Raw genomic sequence first — 20,075 nt, forward strand, 5'->3', positions numbered from 1 at the left:
AGTGGGTGGCAGCGGGGACGCAGCGACCCACCTCTCCGGAAGGCGAGCGTTTCTCCCGAGCCGTTGCAGCCGTCGGTTCCAGGTTGCTCGCCTCTGAGTAAGAGCTAACCCCGCTGACGCCTTCCGAGCCCGAGCTCGCGCTTTCGGCTTCCCTGACTGCATAGCTGCGCGGCGGTAGGGACCAAGGCCCAGCCTGCAGAGCCCCGCCATCCCGGCCCCTCCTTCCGCGCTGCAGTTAGGCCGCGCCCTGAGGCCCAGTCCGCGGCGGCCCCGGCGGGTGATGCCAAATACAGCCATGAAGAAAAAGGTGCTGCTGATGGGGAAGAGTGGGTCGGGGAAGACCAGCATGAGGTCGATCATCTTTGCAAATTATATTGCTCGCGACACCCGGCGCCTGGGTGCCACCATTGATGTGGAGCACTCCCACGTCCGATTTCTGGGGAACCTGGTGCTGAACCTGTGGGACTGTGGCGGTCAAGATACCTTCATGGAAAATTATTTCACTAGCCAGCGAGATAACATCTTCCGTAATGTCGAGGTTTTGATTTACGTATTCGACGTGGAGAGCCGCGAATTGGAAAAGGACATGCATTATTATCAGTCATGTCTGGAGGCCATCCTCCAGAACTCTCCTGACGCCAAAATCTTCTGCCTAGTTCACAAAATGGATCTGGTTCAGGAGGATCAGCGTGACCTGATTTTTAAGGAGAGAGAGGAAGACCTGAGGCGTTTGTCTCGCCCACTGGAGTGCGCTTGTTTTCGAACATCCATCTGGGATGAGACGCTGTACAAAGCCTGGTCCAGTATTGTCTATCAGCTGATCCCCAACGTTCAGCAGCTGGAGATGAACTTAAGGAATTTTGCCCAAATTATTGAGGCCGATGAAGTTCTGCTGTTCGAGAGAGCTACGTTCTTGGTTATTTCCCATTACCAGTGCAAAGAGCAGCGTGACGTCCACCGCTTTGAGAAGATCAGTAACATCATTAAGCAGTTCAAGCTGAGCTGCAGTAAATTGGCCGCTTCCTTCCAGAGCATGGAAGTCAGGAATTCTAACTTCGCTGCGTTCATCGACATCTTCACATCAAACACGTACGTGATGGTTGTTATGTCTGATCCATCGATCCCTTCTGCAGCTACTCTGATCAACATTCGCAATGCCAGGAAACACTTTGAGAAGCTGGAGAGAGTGGATGGCCCCAAGCACAGTCTCCTTATGCGTTGAATATTGCCAAATGCTGTTGCTGAAGATGCTGAATTGCTTTTTTTTTTTTTTGCACCCTCTTTTTGATATTCATAATGTTGTGTGCTTAAAAGTGGGCTTTGAAATGTGTGCTGCTTACTATTTCCATCTCTTTCTTCCCTATTCCCATTCTTTAAGCATTGAACGCTATTTACTCAGCTGTCCAGTAGAGCTTCAAGATGGCCTTTCTGAAAAGTTGGTATGGTGTAACACTAAAGTAGGTGGTTTGTGTGTGTGTTCTGATTACCTGGTTATAATAGATATGCACATCAAAGCCTTTACCAATATCTTTCTGTATTCCTTACTAGATTGCAAAGATGGAATGTTACTATTTTATCAGCAAGGAATTAAAATGCATTTATAAATTCTTCTTGGCTTCAATCATGAATAAACATTTGCTGTTAGCAATTTAAAATAGTGTTATTTGACATAATTTGACTGCCCACAGCTATTGCTTTACCGGCAAATATGCTTTTGTAGTCTTAGCCCCCATCTCCTTGGGGATGTTTCATGGCAGCTGCAACAGAGTGCTTCAGAGTATGAACTCTGGAGCCTGACCACCAGAGTTGAGTTGTATTCTGGTCTCTTCACTTACTAGCTCTGTGAACTTGGGCAAGATAATTTCACTGTGCTTGCTTCCTTGTTTGTAAAATGTGGATAAGAATAGCACTACTTCATAGGATTGTTAAAAGGATTAAATTAAAACATGGAAAGCATTTAGAGTAGTGCCTGGCGCATGGTACTATGTTAGCTATCATTGCTACCTACTGAGCCATTCTCCCCAATTACTGAATGTGAAGCCTAGCTAAATATATAAGCCCTTACTAAATACCAGGTATTCTGAAATATTTTATGTGCATTTATCTCATTTAATCCTCACAACCTATGAGGTAGGTTACTTTATAGATGGGAAAACCGGTAGAGGTTTAGTATCTTTATGAAAGTTGCATAGCTGAACCCAGGCAATCCAACTAAAGATCCTTTCTCTCCCCCAACCATTATACCCTACATTCTGTCCTATACTGACAGAAAAGTTAATCATAAAAATCCGAACTGTTTATATGTAGATTATTCCTTCATATAGTTCTCTTAATTTTACAGACAGGAAGCTGAAGCCCAGGGAAGTGAATTTTCCCAAGGAACAGTGTTTCACTTTGGACAGTGTCACTCTCCCATTTGTATTTAGAAGTCTGGGTAAAACTGAATCACATTCTTAGAATACCCACTTTTGGGGCCTCAAGAATTCTATAATTCCTAATTTTTGATGAGGCAGTATACAGACATTAAATATATTTAAGATATATTTCCAAGGCTTTAAAGTTAAATTTAACATTTATTAAACCCTTTCTAGCTATGGATGACAGGTTCCCTACCCATTAAGAGCAGCAAGCTATTCAGATGTAAATTATAAAACACAGCTAATTAGGGCATTGGCAATAAGTACAAATCTGAATCACTGAACCTCTCAAATTTCTTGTTATATACCTTTATATGTGATAATTTTATGGTTTGCAGGACATAGTTCTTTTTGCTGATGATATAGGAAATTCCAAGGACAAATGGTATAATATTGAATATTCAAGACAATAGTACAGTATATGGAACATCTTAATAGTCTCATAGAGAACTCAAATGTTATAAAATTTGGATGTAGACGGCTTTCACAGTGCAGAAGGAGAAAGGTGATCTCTAGAGCAAGCATGTATCTGCAGCTTAATGAAACAGATCATTTTATTTTAGCAAATACATTACATTGAGGGAAATGTCCTTAAACATTTCTTTTTTAAAATACACAGAAAAAAATGATGGGATTTACTTTTATATTACAGGTCTCAAGAATTCCTGTTTTTAGATAAAAGTTTACTTCATAGATCATGGTGAAGAATCACTTAGTCCAGAAAAGGCTTCAAAATAGTTGTCAGTATTTTTGTTTTCAGTCATATCCCTCTAAATGTTTTAACTTCCAATATTCTTTATTCCACTTCACAGCATTTTTCATGTTAAGCAACATTTTATGCTTGTCCTCTTTAAACAATTAAAACAATTAGGACATTGTGGCATTAACTAAGATTTCAGGTTGAGAATACAGAAGTCAGTTTACACACTTTTATATCTTAAAAGTAGTGAATAAAACAAGTACTTTGTGTAACTTGTCTGATATGAATATAGTGAAAAAGAATACACATACAGCAATAAATTAGCCTTTTTTACCATTATTTAAATGCCATTAAGTAGGAGGCACACAATGCCAATTTTGATATAGTTGCCAAAAATGGCCCATGGTCTTTGGGGTATGTATGTGCACACACACGCATCTACATAGGTATGTATGTATGCACAGAGTTGTTTATATAGAGGTCACAGACAACCAGGAAAAAATATAATAAAAGGAATAAATGGAATACCAAGTGAATAAAACAGATAAGATAAACCATAGATTTCAGAGAAGGGATAGGCAAACGGATATGGAAAAGATTAAGACTTCAATGTAGAAGTGAGATTTGTTCTGAGCCCTAAAAGAGAGCTATAATTGTGATGAACTGCAAGGGAAAGTAAGGTATTCAGCTTCAGGGGGATTGTGAATTAAAACTTCTAAAGGCCCATGCTCACAGGAACGTCTCAGTGAAAATTAGAGGAGAGCGTGGTAGAAGGGAGACTAGAGGAAACCTATGGAGGGGACCTTATACACCTTTGAATTTGAACTCTATCCTGGAATTTGCAATAATTATTGGATATTTAAGCAAGAAAGTGACTTAAAGCAGTCCCTTACGGCCAAAAGGCAACTATGGAGGAGGTATTGGATAGCGGAGAGGCTAAAGGCAGTAAGCTGTAATCAGGTGTTTGGGCAAAGGACGAGATAGATTTGAGACATGTTTGTTAATAGTATTAGCATACGAGAGACAAATATCAAAAACTCAGCCCATCACAGCTATAACTCACTCAACAATATGATTTCTGTAAATCAAATAATGCCCAGAGATATTCTGATTCATAGTAGTTAAGGGCCTCCTACAGTTTACTAGAAACCCTGTGGTGGTGTCATGGTTAAGAGCTAAGGCTGCTAACCAAAAAAAGGCTGGCAGTTTGAATCCACTAAGCACTCCTTGGAAACCCTGTGGGGCAGTTCTACTCTGTCCTATAGGGCTGCTATAAGTCAGAATCCACTCCACGGCACAACGGGTTTGGTTTGGTTTACATTTATTGGTAAACGTGAGCTTCCCCATGAGAGTTAACAATCTGAATATGCATTAGTGTAGCTATTTCTTAAAGGTACCCCAGGGCTAAAATGTGAATCTATATATCCCTGGCAGTGGTTCTCAAGCTTTTTGTTGAGCCTAAAAAATCCTCAGGGAAGCCTGTTTAAAATGCAGATTCCTAATCCCCACTTTTGACCTATAGACTACATTTTTAAAATGCATCCCAGATGATTCTAATTGAGATGATCCTTAAGTCCATCTTAGACAAGTCATTTAAGCTTCCTGAGCTTCAGTTTCCTCATCTGTAAAACAGGTGTAACTGTTATAGAGTTATGAGGATTAAATGAAATATGTGCCTAGTAGTGGCCCTGGCACTTTGTAAATACTAATATGATAGTCCTAACCACCACCCTAACATGCTAATTTTGGACTTCCATATACTGGATTTTCTTAAAGCAGATTAGAGAATGTTTTCCCAGTAGACCTACAGAGTCCCTAATTTGTTGCTTTCCTTCTGTCTTTTCTCACAAAAAGACCGGCCTTCAAACTGAAATAGGCAGAACAAAGAGAAAGCCCAGGACGGGTGAAGAGAGAGAAACTATTTAAAGCCCATCTATTTTCTAAACTTTTCTCCTTGCCAATTTCTTAGGGGCTAGTGGACAAGGTTTTAATGTGTTGGGGCTCTACAGAGGGTACTGGAGGTGCCATCAACCTTCCAATGCCTGTCCCAATCCTCCTGGTTCACAGAGCACAACAGCATGTGTTCATTTGGGTGCTGGAGACAAACCCTTTCCTGGGCCAGAGGGCCTAAGGAAGTGAGGGAGGAGACTGCACATGAGCCTCACCTCTTGATACCCACTCAGAATCCAGAGGCCAATAGAAGGCACACTCCTGCAGCCTTATACTACGTCCTGGCCTCTTAGTGGCATATTAAGGAAGGAAAATGAGGTCAAATCCTAGCTTCACAACTTAGCTATATGACACACAAGTTATTTAACGATACTTGGGTTCAGTTTTCTCAAGTTAATTTGGGGGCTATTCTGTAGGCAGAGGGGAAATTTGATGATTTTTGAGCAGTAAAGTAACGTGATCAAATCTAGTTCCTTTCCCAAAAACAGCACCACTCCCCCCCCAAAAAAAACAACAAACCACAAACTAATAAATTTTTTAATTTACTTTTTTTTCTGTTAAAATACAAAACTAGGATTAAATTCTCTTTAATTACACCAAATGTAGATCTACCGTATAACCCACTGAATGGACTTCTCGTTTGACAGTGTTCCTTAAAAGTGTCATCTTCCATCCTTTTCCTTTTTTTCTAAATTTACTCTGCGCCAGTCTTCACTTATCATCACATGCACTTTATTCCATCAAACATCATTTCTCAGGACCAATCTAATAATCATTAAGCCTATTTAGAGTTTTCTCAATCTTAAGCTTTGTCATCTTGACTATACTCAGAAGGCACTACTTTTCTCACATTTTCTGTTAGTACCAGAATGTTCCATAAAGAAACAAAAGTTATACATTTCTCTAAAAGGAAAGATCAGTATATCCAATGGCTATTCCATTAACCACTTAATGAAAGAACATCAAAAACTACTCACCCTTATGTTAATGAACTGAGATTACAACATAATAAATTAAACTACAACTTTCGCCATTTACTTAATGCTTACATTATTCAAGAAATCAAAATGTCTTTGCATAACTCTCCATTTTGCTTTCTAAATATTTCACATTTCAACCCCATGTTCCTGCTATAAACAGAGAAAATCCAAACATACTTCCTTACCTAAAAATATTAGAGGAGGCTAAAAGGCATTTAAGAACTTTTAGACTTTGAAAAAGAAAGTGTTACATTTCCAATGTGTATTTAAATTACAATTTAGTTTTTATTCTGTGCCACAAGTTCATTTAAGTGCATCATAGTGAACTGTACTATTGCTTTATTATCTTTTCAAATCAGACGGAGATTGTTCTGCATCAAGACTTATTCAGGATTTCTTCTTCTGCAAAATTGATTAAAAAAAGGCATAAGTAAACATTACAAAGTAAAGTAAATATGACAGATTCTAAGTAGTAGCAAATTTCAGTTTTCTTAGGAAAAAAGTTCATACTTATGCAACTACTTAACTATTACAAATCACCATTATTCTCACTAAAGTACCTTTTCTCCAGGGAAGATCAATACATCCCTCTTTAGAATATTTTTCAATATATCAGTGTTTAATTATCATGGGCCAATCAGAGTGATACACGGTGAATCTACACCATCAGACAGGTCTACCCTAACATGGTATAGGAGCAATTTTTATAAACTCTTTATCATGAAACATTTCGGACATATACAAAAGTGAAGAGAATAGTATGATTAACTCAATGTATCCATCACCCAACTTCAATAATTATTAATACTGACCAACCTTGTTCTGTTTCTACTCCCCACTCCTACCAATTATTTCAAAGCAAATCACAGATATTATTATATTACAAGAGTGATATTTAAAATAGTGTTTCTCAACCTTTTCTAAACCATCTTCCACCAGCCAAGAAGATTCTGACAAGGTTTACTTTCAGTAGTTCATATTACAAAAGCAGTAGGTTTTAGATTTTTTATTTTGTTTTCCAGCCCTCCTAATCCCAACTGTAAACTACATACATATGTCTGAAGACTCTAAAAGTACCCATAATGTGATGGATTCACTCTGCTCATCCTAGCTGAAAGAACAAGCAGCATATTTGATCACCTCAATTAACAACAAAAATCATGCAGCATTCATTGCATACCAAGTTGAGAGAAAACTTCAAAAGGTGAATATGGACAAGTCTAACGAAATCTTACCTTTTAAATTAGGTAGAAATTCTCCAAGACTACGTGGTACTGTGGTCCTCAATCTTTGCTCCTCTGGAGAAAACTTAATTAGTGGTGAAAGAGACCGTTTTCTTTCACCAAGGGAGTTGCGTAAAGATGGTTTTGTATAGTCAGCGTGCGAGCCTCGAGTGTCCAAAAAGTTAAACATATCATCTGTTTGCAGGTTATTGGGAGTAAGATTCAATTCTGATTTGTGTCTTTCAAGTGTTTCAGGATAAGAGAGATAAGATTCTTCCTTCTTCTTGGAAAGAGATTTTTTCACAGCCTCGTATCTACTGCAAATAGCCTGCAAATTGAAATCTGATTTTGGAGTAGTCCGTATTTCTCCCACAACATCTTCTGGAAAAATGCCACTATGCCTAGGACTATTTGGTTCCAGTTCAAAACTGACCTCTGTATTATTGGAGCTATTAAGACTTAGGTGACCAACTTCTTCTGGAAGAGTTTCATGTAATATACCAAAATCAGTATCAAAACTCTTAGAACTAATTCCACTTGATATTTGAAAAGAGTTCCATAACATAGTTTTTTGCATGGAAGGTTCTTTATAAGAAGCTTGCAAGTGGTCTGACATTTCAACAGACTCCTTTTCACTGCCACCCATCGCATCTATCCTATTGTGTACAGCAGGGGAGAATATTTGGCTAGTTTCTGACAGCTTGGTCCGTAAAGCCATACATTCTGAATCTTGCTCGCAAATTATTTTCTTATTTAACAAATCTGACTGATTCTGTGTTGGTGGGTCACCTAGGTGACTGGCTGCCATATGTTTCTGAGACACACACTTGAGGCAATCTGAAACAACTTTTTCTTCAGGCAAATGAGATTGACTAAAATCTGATACAGTGGTTGTGGAAAGAAAACTGGCCATGTTAAATTCTGTTTGATTATGTAACACAGGTACGGATTCTGGCAAAACTTCTTTATGTTCAGTATCCATCTGAATTGGTTCTGTACTTCCATCATCTTCCATTTCAATAGCTTTTCTCCACGAACTTCTAATTTCACTTACTAAATACATTAAGGGAAAAAATCATGCACACAATTTACTAGTATTCCAAAACATAAAGCATGCAATATAAATAAAGCTACTAACTCAGTATGTGTTCAATAAATGTGTTGAAGTGGAAGGCTCCATGATGTAACAAATCCAACAATATCAAAGAACTCTATCTCTAACTGAGCAAACACAACTGAACACATATAAATGAAAGCTGTTCCTGAAATGTGCGTATACTTTCACACAGCAACATACAAATTACATGTACTAAAAACACATTTTCTTGTCCATCTAGATCAGGGTTCAGCAAACTTTGTCTGTAAAGGGCCAGAGAGTAACATTTTAGGCTCTGTAGGCCATCCAGTCTGTCACAACTACTCAACTCTGCCACTGTAGCAAGAAAGCAGCCAGCCATAGACAAAATGTCAACAAATGGGCAAGGTTAGATTCCAATAAAACTTTATTTACAAAAACGTGGGGCTGGCTGGATTTGGTCTGTGCCCATAGTTTGAATCAGTTTAACTCTGAATGTCATTTCCAGCAGCAAAATAGAAATTATACTTAATCACTCAACCAGGATCTGCCTACATGAGGAAACCAATATCAGAACTTTGCATACACAAATTATAGGTAAGAGGGGAAAAAATATTGGGTTGTCTGACTAGCTTGACAGGTGGAAAAGATCTATGCACACACAAATTTTTGGCTAATGCTACTGGTTTTTGACTGAGAGAATATGGTCTCCATAGTCTATAAACAACGCTGATCGCAGGTCAGATCTGGAGAGGGATTTCTTTTTTAAAGTCATCAATAAATTCTTTTCCAGAAAAAAATCCAAACAAAGCAACAAAAACAAAATTCTACGCTATCTATATTCTATAGTATGAGGGCTTATATACTCAGTATAATGAGTATACTGAAGCAACAAAATACTACTGCTTTTGAGGTCCATGCTGTGGGACTGCCTTATAAGTAAGAGTGTCCACACTTAATATGTCAATGAAAGTCCCTTACATCAGAATAAAAAAATAAGTAGCCACTGACAACTGAACTGAAAGATACAGAGAAGTGTTTGAAAATGAGTTTACAGAAGATCTGTCAGACCTTGGCTCTAATAGTGGTAATATCTCTAAGGAAAAAAATAAAGGAGAGAAAGCATTATTAACTTACTCAAGTTTTCTGGAGTTCGGGGAATTTGGTTCCTCGTTAAGAACGGGTTAGAAATGAGAGAGTCAATTAACTCCTCTAATTTTACATCTTTTCCTTCAGAGAGCTTTGGTGAATCAGATAAAACTGCCCTGGCAACCTAAAACAGAAAAGAAAAAATAAAGCAAAAATTATTAAGCCCATGTTGTTGTTGTGTGCCGTCAAGTCAATTCCAACTCGTAGTGACCCTATGTGACATATTAGAACTGCCCCACAGGGTTTCCTAGGCTATAATCTTTACAGGAGCAGATTGCCAGGTCTCTTCTCCCACTGGGTTCAAACCACCAACCTTTCAGTTAGCAGCTGAGCGCCTAATCATTGTACCACCCAGGCTCTTTACCAAGCTGGTGGTAGAACGAAATAAAAGCCCTGAAATGAACAATAAGTACTTCAAAGTCAGCAGTCCCTCTCACAGCAATGACACAAAAAACAAGCTCAATAATGTAGCTCTGGGATGATCTACAGACCATCAAGGTAGAATTGGAACACACAACTGTTTCTTCCTTATCTTGATGGGATAACACACTTAAAGGAGAGAAGAGGTAAGAATCTTTGTACTTGGGAAGATGCAGGGGGAGTTCTGACTGCACAATAACCTACACTGCTATCCACAATGACCTAAAACAGCTAGCCACCTGCCACATCTTTGACCTTGACAACTCTGTATACACTAAAATGACTTTTTTTAAATAATATTTTATTGTGTTTTCAGTGAAAGTTTCAAAATGACTAGTTTTAAAGAAAGCAGATTTCCTTTTAATAATAATCCATTTGCACAGTAACACCTCTATTAACAAAGAGGATACATTCTGACAACATATTTCTTTGCTAGAAACCTCTGATAATAAGGAACAAAGGTACAGGGATACATTCCAAGTAGAGAAAAGTCTGCTAACAACAGGAACCCAGGTAGCACAACAGTTAAAGCGCACAGCTGCTAACTGAAAGGTTGGCGATTTGAATCCACTAGCAGCTTCTCAGGAGAAAAGACCTGGCGATCTGCTCCCATAAACATTACAACCTAGGAAAACCTATGGAGCAATTCTACTGTCCTATACAGGTCACTATGAATCGAAATCGACTCGATGGCACACATCAACATGTTAACTAAATAGCAATAAAATTGGAAACAAAAAGCATGTAAATTAAAATCTCTACCCCCTGAGGTCCCTAAAAAATAAACTTTATACGGCCATAATCAGATTAGCTCTCCCCTCCACCCCCGCCCCACCACATGTTCTAACCTCCCCCAGGAAAATAAAGGTTACCTGGAATTCAAACACTGAATATCCCTTGTCACAAATACCATTAAAGAAAGTTAACTTCACTTTACTTTCAGAGCTTTGTAAGATTTCAGGACTTTCCTTCCATTCCATCCCCTTCCACTGCTATCCTTAATTCTTTCAACCAGAAAATATACCTTTCCCTTCACAATTAGAGGGAAAAAAAAAGCCTGATTGACCATCTTTACTTTAATGTAGAGTCAATCAACCAATAAAAAGAAACAATAGAACTGGAGACATTTAAGCATTTGTAGAGACCATGAAACTGGTCCAATCTCCTCCTGTTCTCTTACAAACAAGAAAAATGACTGGCATATAGATCTCTGATGTGGACAATGCTCATTTAAGTTAATCAGGATTGGGATAAGCAAAGGAACTCTAATACCTAATTAATATGCACTAAACCAAATTTTTCTTCCTGTCTTTCACGAATATAAGGCAACGCATGTACTTTCTGGCTTCTTAACCAAATTCAAACAATGCTAAGGGATGTTGTAGGGAACACATAATAAAAATAACATTAAAGAATGGTTTGAATATTTAATTTATGTAAACTGAGTTCTGTAATACTGAGGAATAACAAAAAAAAATTCCATTGCCGTTGAGTCGATTCTAACTCATGGTGAACCCATGTATATCAGAGTAGAACTGTGCTCCAGAGTTTTCAAGGCAGATTGCCAGGATTTTCTTTGAAGGCACCTCTGGGTGGGTTCAAACTGCCAACCTTTTGGTTAGCAGGCAAATGATTAACCATTTGCATCACACAGTAACTCCTATACTGAGCAATAGTAGCAGCATATGGTCGCTTACTAGTGAAAAGCAGAACAGTGCTAAGGGACAAAGCTGGTTAGGAAAGACAAGCTCATAAATAACAATGAATTTAATCACTTTTGAAATATTTAGAAAGCAAAGAAGACAAAACTGCTGCTCAGTGATAAAATGATACTGCATAGTCTTTGTCTGATAATCAAAAAAAGAGGAAGCTCTGCTAAGAAACAGACAACACTGAAGAGTGTTTTAATAGGGTATAACCACTGGATATATTTATCCAACAATTTATGTGGTAGTTTAGTTCTAAGGACACCACACATGAATTATTTTTATATTTTTAGGTGATATTTATAGATTGGGAAGTGGGGTTCTAAAGCATGATAAAGTCTTAACTAAGGTTATACTAAATCTATGTCTACTTTTTGAGAGACACAATTTTGCTTTAGCCATGATTTTGATTATCTGTGACCTCCTTTTTCCCAAATTACCCCAGTTAATCAGTAATCAACTGTACTTCATTTATGTATGATTCCAACACCATTGAGAAAATAACAGATGTTTAAGTATACTTATTAAAGTCTTTTTCCTAACCTCTTCTACCAGATGCTCTTGCTCTTTTTGGAATGGATCACTTTTTTGGGCTGGCAGAGACCCCCCAACTGCACTACTCTCTGAATTTTTTGCAATATCTGATGATGGAGAGTCTTCCATTTCAGATTCAGGTGTTTTCTTAGAAATTGTTTCATCTTTCTCTCTGGGAGTTCTCATCTTCATGTCCTGAAGAAGACACACATGTAATGTTAAAGACATTAATAATCATGGCTGATCTTGAGGCTTATTCATTGGAGGTTTGTGGGTTATCATGAACATATAAAAGATGGTTAATTTTATTGTGAAATTACATGTTCACTAGCACAATTAAATAAGTATTCCCACTTAAAAGCAATGGAGGATGTGTAAATAGAAGTGCTACATAATGTGCAAATACTGGGAAATGTGAAAACAGAAATTAAATTTAATTAAACTATAATATAATTTTAAACGGTCAGAATTGAAAACTGTTTTAACATGTACCTTTTCAAGAAGTGTAACACTATTTCTGTCTGATAATGGAGCTGACTGCAAAAGAAAGGAGGCAGGGCTAAAAGGAAAACAAATAAATCCAAATTATAAGTAGGAAGGAATTCCATTCACTTGATGTATCTGAATATTCTAAAGTAACTGTCTGCCCCGTATCTGTCCGTTACGATTTCACTCAATTCGTCCCAGTCATCAAAAGGCAGTTTATTCTAGGGAGGTATGGTGACAATTAGAGCAGTACTTCAGCCCAATTTGTGTATCAGCCTCCCAAATTATGAACATTTTACTTACCTGCTATATTTAAAAAAAAAAAAAAGCTGATAGTATTTTTTAAAATGGTTAAATGACTTCTTGAACACTCGAAGACTTGATTACATGGTAAAAACAAATGCTATTAACTGCAATCGCATTATGACAATGTCCTCAGGGTCCAGATCACATAATTTCATTGTATTAGAGACTTTAAGATTCTTGATATTTCATGTCAATTTCCCAATTAGGCTGAATTCTGCTTTAAAGTAAATATGTCAGACTTACAGTAAAGTCTTAAGGTTATTCAATTTTAGTTTGCTGCATTATACACATAGTATTCCTTCATCTTTTAGATTCCCTTGTTCCTTTAGACAAATATAAAAATCTCATGCATCTCTTCACACTATTACAAAATAAGTTATTACATTTTAAAAACCTTGAAAGCAATGATAAGTTTAAAGTAACTATCCGGATCTTCAAAGAATTTTTAATTTGAATCATGAATTTAGTCTGGTCACTGTCCAAAAGCTTTTTTAGCCTAAACTCACAGCTGTCAAGTCGATTCCAACTCATAGGACAGAGGAGAACTGCCCCATAGGGTTTCCAAGGCTATAATCTTTACGGAAGCAGACTGCCACATCTTTCTCCCACAGAGCAGCTGGTGAGTTCAAATGGCAAACCATTCAATTACGAGCCAAGCACTTTAACCACTGCACCAACAGGGCTCGTTTTTTAGCCTAGGTAATGTGAAAGACAGGATTACGACAGAGACCACTTTCAACATCAAACATATAGATGCTTTTAATCACAGCCAGAAGTACACAATTAACAGCTTTGCAAGTTATTTTATACAACAGCAAATAGTTTTTCAAACTACATATGCCCTCTTTGAGTCTTTGCCTACCTTCCAGCCATAACTGAAAATCACTGCAGTAGCTCAAGATTTAATTTAGCCTGAACAAAATATAATCCAGATATCAAAGACAAAAGATTAGCCATCTGTTACGATTTTATCTTAACTTTTTCAAAGTTTTATAAAAACTTACATTAAACTTATCAAAAAGCCCCCTGGAAGGGTCAGCAATCTATGGACCATGCTAAAGGGTGCCACAACTAGATGGTGAGCTCCTTGAAAACAAAGGCTAAGCTATTTCCAGGTACTAGCACAGTGCCTGGTACATGGTAGTGTAATACATATTTGCCAAATAACTGACAGACCGAAAGAATCAATGAATAAATGTAACTTAAAGATAAGGTTCTATCAAAAAAATCCCTCTGCCACCAGTCGATTCCGACTCATAACAACCATACAGAGTTCTACAGGTGACACTCAATTTTTCTATTTGAATCATCCTTGCAGAGACTTACAATAAAGTTGTAACAGAAAACAACGGAAGCGTATTGAATACCTTCCTCTCTCTCATTTCTGAATTGGCAACATGCTATTAACCCAACTAACATTTCAATCCAAGACAACTTTAAGCAGCCCTGGCTCAGTCCTTTCCTCTTTATCCATCTGCAGTGCCAAGATTAAGGCCCATGAAATCCCAGCACGGTAACATATGAAAAGAAAGGGTGCTGATCCCATTGTGGAAATTTATACTAAGAGCACTTTTAAAAGAAAAGAAAAAAAGTGACATGCTTTTTATAATAGTAAAAAAACTGGGGAAACCTAAAGGTCTAAAAATAAACAATGTTACAAAGTCATTATAAGTAAAAACTGGTAATATAATGTTAAGTAAATACACATACACAAAACTGTTTATGCTATGTTAATGCTTACAAATTTTGTATTTTAGAATTCAAGACTGTATCCATGCTTTGATTAGAACTAAATTTACATATGATTGTGAACAAGGCCTAGAAAAGAACTTGAGGAAAAAATGCGACAAGTGAATATATTAGAAATTTTAACCAACTATTTTTCATATTTATTTGCAGCTGTTGTTACAATGTATCATGTATCTATAATTAACAGAGAAAGAATAAATAGAAATTCTAAAAAGAGAAAGGATATGCAATTGGAATTCTATTTCTGAGACTAAGGATGTTTAGCCGGCGTGCGTATAAGATCATACTGCCCTGTCTTTGAAATGCAGTAAAGGAGAAAACGTTAGAGGTCTAGAACTCCATCATCACCACTAAAATATTATGAAACCTTCCCAAAAACCACTGCAAAGGATAAAGTCTACAGTGTACAGGAAAGATATCACCAATCACTGAATTCTGGTTTTAAGTATGATACAGCCACCATCAGCTCAAATTCTGCTTAAAACTAGTGCTGAGATTTATGGAAAAGACTAATAATATTTTGGTAGCTGTGAAGGACAACTGCATGTTAATAGGCTAATAACACATTCTAAAAACTATACTCTTTTCATGGCTTTTAACTGGATTGATCATATCCTTATGTAAATTTTCAAATTAAGTACAATATTACTGATGTAAGAAAATGCCACTGCAAATAAAATATTAGGTAATAGCCCAACTACGTGCCAAAAAATGATATTATATTCTTTAAATACGAATTTAATTAAGAATTAATTAATTACTGATGAAACATTTTATTACAAAAACCTTTTAGAGTGAAGAATTCAAGCAACAAGACTATTTCCACATCTTAGTAACTGAACTCTTCCCAGGTCTTCTGTTCTGCTATTAAGGCAATAATAATCTTTTAGAGTCCATTAAGCACTCATCCATTGTCACCAAAAGCCTTCCCATACCTTCAATATCCCAAACCTATAATTAAAATAAAGTATCAGAAAATAATTAAAAGATATAGGGCTTGGAAGAGGAAAGATGTGGAAATCAAAGTATACTGAATACAACTTCTTTTTCCTATATTGAGAGAATTCCATTTGAACTAAATTGTTAGGAGCTGAGTGTCTAGCTCTTATAGAATCCTGATAGTGACCTTAGTACAAAATTTCACTTCAAGAAAGAATCTTGAGGTTCAGCGGAGTTCATAAATCTTATTTATGTATTAATCTACTATCCTAAAGACTACTATTAATCTTTACTTCAGCAAGATAATTTCGTCAAAATATTTAATTTGCTCTCTCAAGGGAAAACAAACCACCAATATAATTGAGATTAGGAAGTACCAACTATCCCCCTCTAGCATGCTGTAAGAAAAAGAAATTGTGATAAGAGGGTAAAATGGGCAAGCTCAGTAAGTTTACTACTCTTCAGTATTGGGACTTCACAGATGATTTCATCATTTTTCTTTAGGTACTCAGAAAATCAATATCACACTCAGATATAAGAATAAAAACAAATTCTTCCACAACTAGTCCTGACCTCCTGTCAACCAGAAAATGACTAGAGAGGAAACTGTCAAAGGTACAGTTTCACATAAAATGTTTGATTTTTGTTACAGTGTTTCAACTTATTAATGGATTAAGAGTGTACAGAATAAAGAATGCTTCCATTCATTGAAAATTTAGGATTTTCTTCTAGGACTTTCCTAAGTATTTTATTTCCATATTTGTCTCTCATCTATTTGGGGACGGTGAACTAAAAGACACCTATTTAGGTCAAGGGGAAATCAGAAAAAAACAAGTAAGAGAATCTGTTCACTTTGCCTGTGCTTGATTACTACTTAATAATGGTTAATTTCAACAAAGAACAAATATATTCCCCGTGTGGGTTACATACAGCTAGTTCAGAGATTTTAGTTTATATAATCTGGTATCAGCTTTCAGAGCCAAAATGGAATGATAGAGAAAACAGGCAATAGAGAAAACAAGAATGTTCCTGAAGGAAGTTACAACAACTAGGTTCAGATCTTTTATCTGTTAAATTTTAGGATTAGGTTAAATCAGAAGTCTTCCAATTATTTTTTTAAAGCATGGAATATTTTAAAATCAAATAACATGTAAATACCTCAATATATAATACAAATAAAAAAGCAAGCTGTTCAAGCTGATGTTGGAACTCATCCACAGCACCAGGGGGCACTGCAGAATGCAATCTGAAAACTACCAGACTAGATGATCTTCAAGGTCCCTAAACTCTTACAGTTTAATCAATGGTCACAACATGGTTTCCAATAAGTTCACAGACACAAAAAGGTAAAAATCCCCAAACTTGCAATAGATACTTTTTTTTTTTTAAGTCCATGCAACAGAAATGTTGAATCTTTTCTGAAAATGTGGGTCCACACTGGAAAAATACTGTCTGGTTAAGAGGGGCAATTATGGAATATCTCATAGTAGAGAAGTTTGGAAAATGGCTTAAGATGGCACTAAAATTAATAAAGAAAAAAAATCACTATGATAATCAAAATTGTTTTACCTGTTGGCTAGCTCATTTACAGTTCCCCATGTATCCTTCTCTCTTCTGCAATCATTTTCTTGGTTACATTGTTTAGATGTATCTAAAGGAGTAGAAAAATTAATCACTCTTTAATTATGTTTGCACATCTTAATATTCAAGGATCTCTTGAAACACTAGAACAACTTCTAAACAGAAGAAAACGGAAAAATCAGAATAATATGAAGGCTAATAGAAAAAGACAATTATTCAATTGTTAAGGGGAAAGTGATGGACAAGACAGTAAGTAGTAGAGAATATCTAGTAGTAGGCTTTTATAAAGATTGATAGTTCATACTAAACCAAGGTTCCAAAAAAGTGACAGTCCATAATTCTCCAGTATTATATAGCCACTTTTCATGTTTAAATACACAGATTATGCAATTACCACAAAAACAACAACAAGGCAAAAAGTTTCCAGTATTTAGGATATTTCAGCTCAGCATCAATAATATCAGTCACAACCCCATATTTATTCATCAACGTATCACTGAAAAACTATGTGCCAGTCACTGTAGTGACAATGGGAGACAGAAATAAAGGATAAGAGTCTCAAAGGGGCCCTGGTGGTACAATTTTTAAGCGCTCAGCTGCTAACCAAAAGGTTGGTGGTTTGAACTCACCAGTCACTCCAAGGGAGAAAAGACCTGGCTATCTACTCTCAAAAAGATTACAGCCTAGGAAACCCTATGGGGCAGTTCTACTCAATCATACAAGGTCACTATGACTCAGAATCGACTCAACTGCACACAACAACGTGCACTTGTCATTAAAAAATGTAAGCCATCAGCAAAGACAGAGTCCCTGCCTTCAATGAGTCAGTCTAGGAAAAGATATTCATGAATGAAGAATTATGTTAAAGTGTCACAGTATTACGATACAACTATGCACAAAGTACAAGAAGGCAGAGAGGCACCTAACCCAGACTGGGGGCATGGGAAGAAGACATGAAAATACTGAGAGAGGAAGGTACAAATTTAGCATCCTGGTGGTGCAGTGGTTAAAGCACTTGGCTGCTAACCAAAAGGTCAGCAGTTCGAACTGAACACCCACTCCACAGGAGAAAGATGTGACAGTCTGCTTCTATAAAGACTTATAGCCTTGGAAACTCTATAAGGCAGTTCTACTCTGTCCTATAGGGTCGCCATGAAACGAAATCGACTCAGCGGCACTGGGTTAGCTTTTTGGTTTAGCATCCTGGAGGACTGAGTATATCCAGTGCAAGCATGGTGAGAAATGGGGTTGGTGAAGGCTAGATTATAGAGAATTTGATATTGGAGGGGCTTCTCCTCTTTCAACATGTTAGTTTCTGAAAGGCTTTCCTTAAATTTGTACATGTGTCCAAAGTGTCACTGCATTAAACACTAACGTCTATACTATGTAAAGTTTTATTTTTGTTTCCATATCATAGTAGTATGCCTTTTCTAACAGCATTTTCAATACCTGCTGCTTTTGTACATATTGATTATGATGAAATTACTAATGTTTATAAAACATCTCAAAAATGAGCATAAATATAGCAACTATACCACAAAACTAGTAGACAACCATAAACTAAAATGATCACCCACAATTGTAAACACCATATGTTGGTCATAAGCAGAGCTGATGCACATTTGTTCTGGCATATAAGAAAGTTCGTAAGGTAAAAGTTCCTTAGTGTAACCTGACCTCAGAACCTACTATACAGCTACAGTAGTCAAACAGCCTGGTACTGGTACAACGACAGATACACTGACTGATGGAACAGAATTGAGAGAACCCAGATGTAAATCCATCCACCTATGGTCACCTGATCTTCGACAAAGGCCCAAAGTTCATCAAATGGGAAAAAGACAGTCTTTTTAACAAATGCTGCTGGCAAAACTGAATGTCTATCTGCAAAAAAATGAAACAGGACCCATACCTCACACCATCTACAAAAACTAATTCAAAATGGACCAAAGACCTAAATATAAAATCAAAAAACTATAAAGATCATAGATGCAAAAATAGGATCAATGCTAGACACCCTAATACACAGCATTAACAGAATACAAACCATAACAACACACAAACCCCAGAAGATAAGCCAGGTAACTGGGATCTTCTAAAAATTAAACACTTAGACACTCATCAAAAGACTTCACCAAAAGAGTAAAAAGAGAACCTACAGACTGGGAAAAAATTTTTGGCTATGACAAATTCCACAAAGGTCTAATCTCTAAAATCTACAGGAAAATCCAACACCTCTACAACAAAAAGACAAATAATCCAATAAAAAAATGGTCAAAGGAAATGAATAAACACTTCACCAAAGAAGACATTCAAATGGCTAACAGACACGTGAGGAAATGCTTGAGATCACTAGCCATTAGAGAAATGCAAATCAAAACTACAATGAGATACTATCTCACCCCGGCATTACTGGCACGAATCAAAAAAACAGAAAATAACAAATGTTGGGAGAGGCTGCACGGAGATTGGAACTCTTACGCACTGCTGGTGGGAATGTAAAATGGTACAACCATTCTGGAAAATGATATGGCGCTTCCTTAGAAAGCTAGAAATAGAAATACCATATGATCCAGCAATCACACTCCTAGGAATATATCCTAGAGAAAAAAGAGCCGTCGCACGAATGGACATATGCACACCCATGTTCCCTGCAGCACTGTTCACAATAGCAAAAAGATGCAAACAACCTAGATGCCCATCAACAGATGAATGGATAAACAAACTACGGTACCTACACACAATGGAATACTACGCAACGATAAAGAACAATGATGAATCTGCGAAGCATCTCATAACATGGATGAATCTGGAGGGCATTATGCTGAGTGAAATAAGTCAATCACGAAAGGACAAATAT

General features: G+C 36.9%; 2 protein-coding genes and 1 non-coding gene across 3 annotated transcripts in view; 1 reads left to right on the forward strand and 2 right to left on the reverse strand.

Annotated features, from left to right (window-relative positions):
* RRAGA (Ras related GTP binding A) lies at positions 1-1,608 on the forward strand. The gene has a single exon (XM_004373513.2). The coding sequence runs from the start codon at positions 281-283 to the stop codon at positions 1,220-1,222; it is 942 nt and encodes a 313-aa protein (XP_004373570.1). The 5' UTR covers positions 1-280; the 3' UTR covers positions 1,223-1,608.
* A 4,140-nt stretch (positions 1,609-5,748) lies between these two features.
* Positions 5,749-20,075, reverse strand: part of HAUS6 (HAUS augmin like complex subunit 6) — a 21,491-nt gene continuing 7,164 nt past the window's right edge. Inside the window, exons 5-10 of the mRNA XM_023728636.1 lie at positions 17,204-17,285; positions 12,647-12,713; positions 12,164-12,349; positions 9,483-9,618; positions 7,283-8,323; positions 5,749-6,449 (exon numbers count right to left, since the gene is read on the reverse strand). Coding sequence (XP_023584404.1) covers positions 6,424-6,449; positions 7,283-8,323; positions 9,483-9,618; positions 12,164-12,349; positions 12,647-12,713; positions 17,204-17,285 — 1,538 coding nt within the window. The 3' untranslated portion in view covers positions 5,749-6,423. The remainder of the gene's footprint in view (positions 6,450-7,282; positions 8,324-9,482; positions 9,619-12,163; positions 12,350-12,646; positions 12,714-17,203; positions 17,286-20,075) is intronic.
* On the reverse strand, positions 12,792-12,922 carry LOC111820069 (small Cajal body-specific RNA 8). The gene has a single exon (XR_002823597.1). It is a non-coding gene; the product is annotated as a small Cajal body-specific RNA 8 (non-coding RNA).

This window comes from Trichechus manatus, unplaced genomic scaffold (assembly GCF_000243295.1).
Source record: "Trichechus manatus latirostris isolate Lorelei unplaced genomic scaffold, TriManLat1.0 scaffold00025, whole genome shotgun sequence".
Classification (NCBI taxonomy): domain Eukaryota; kingdom Metazoa; phylum Chordata; class Mammalia; order Sirenia; family Trichechidae; genus Trichechus; species Trichechus manatus.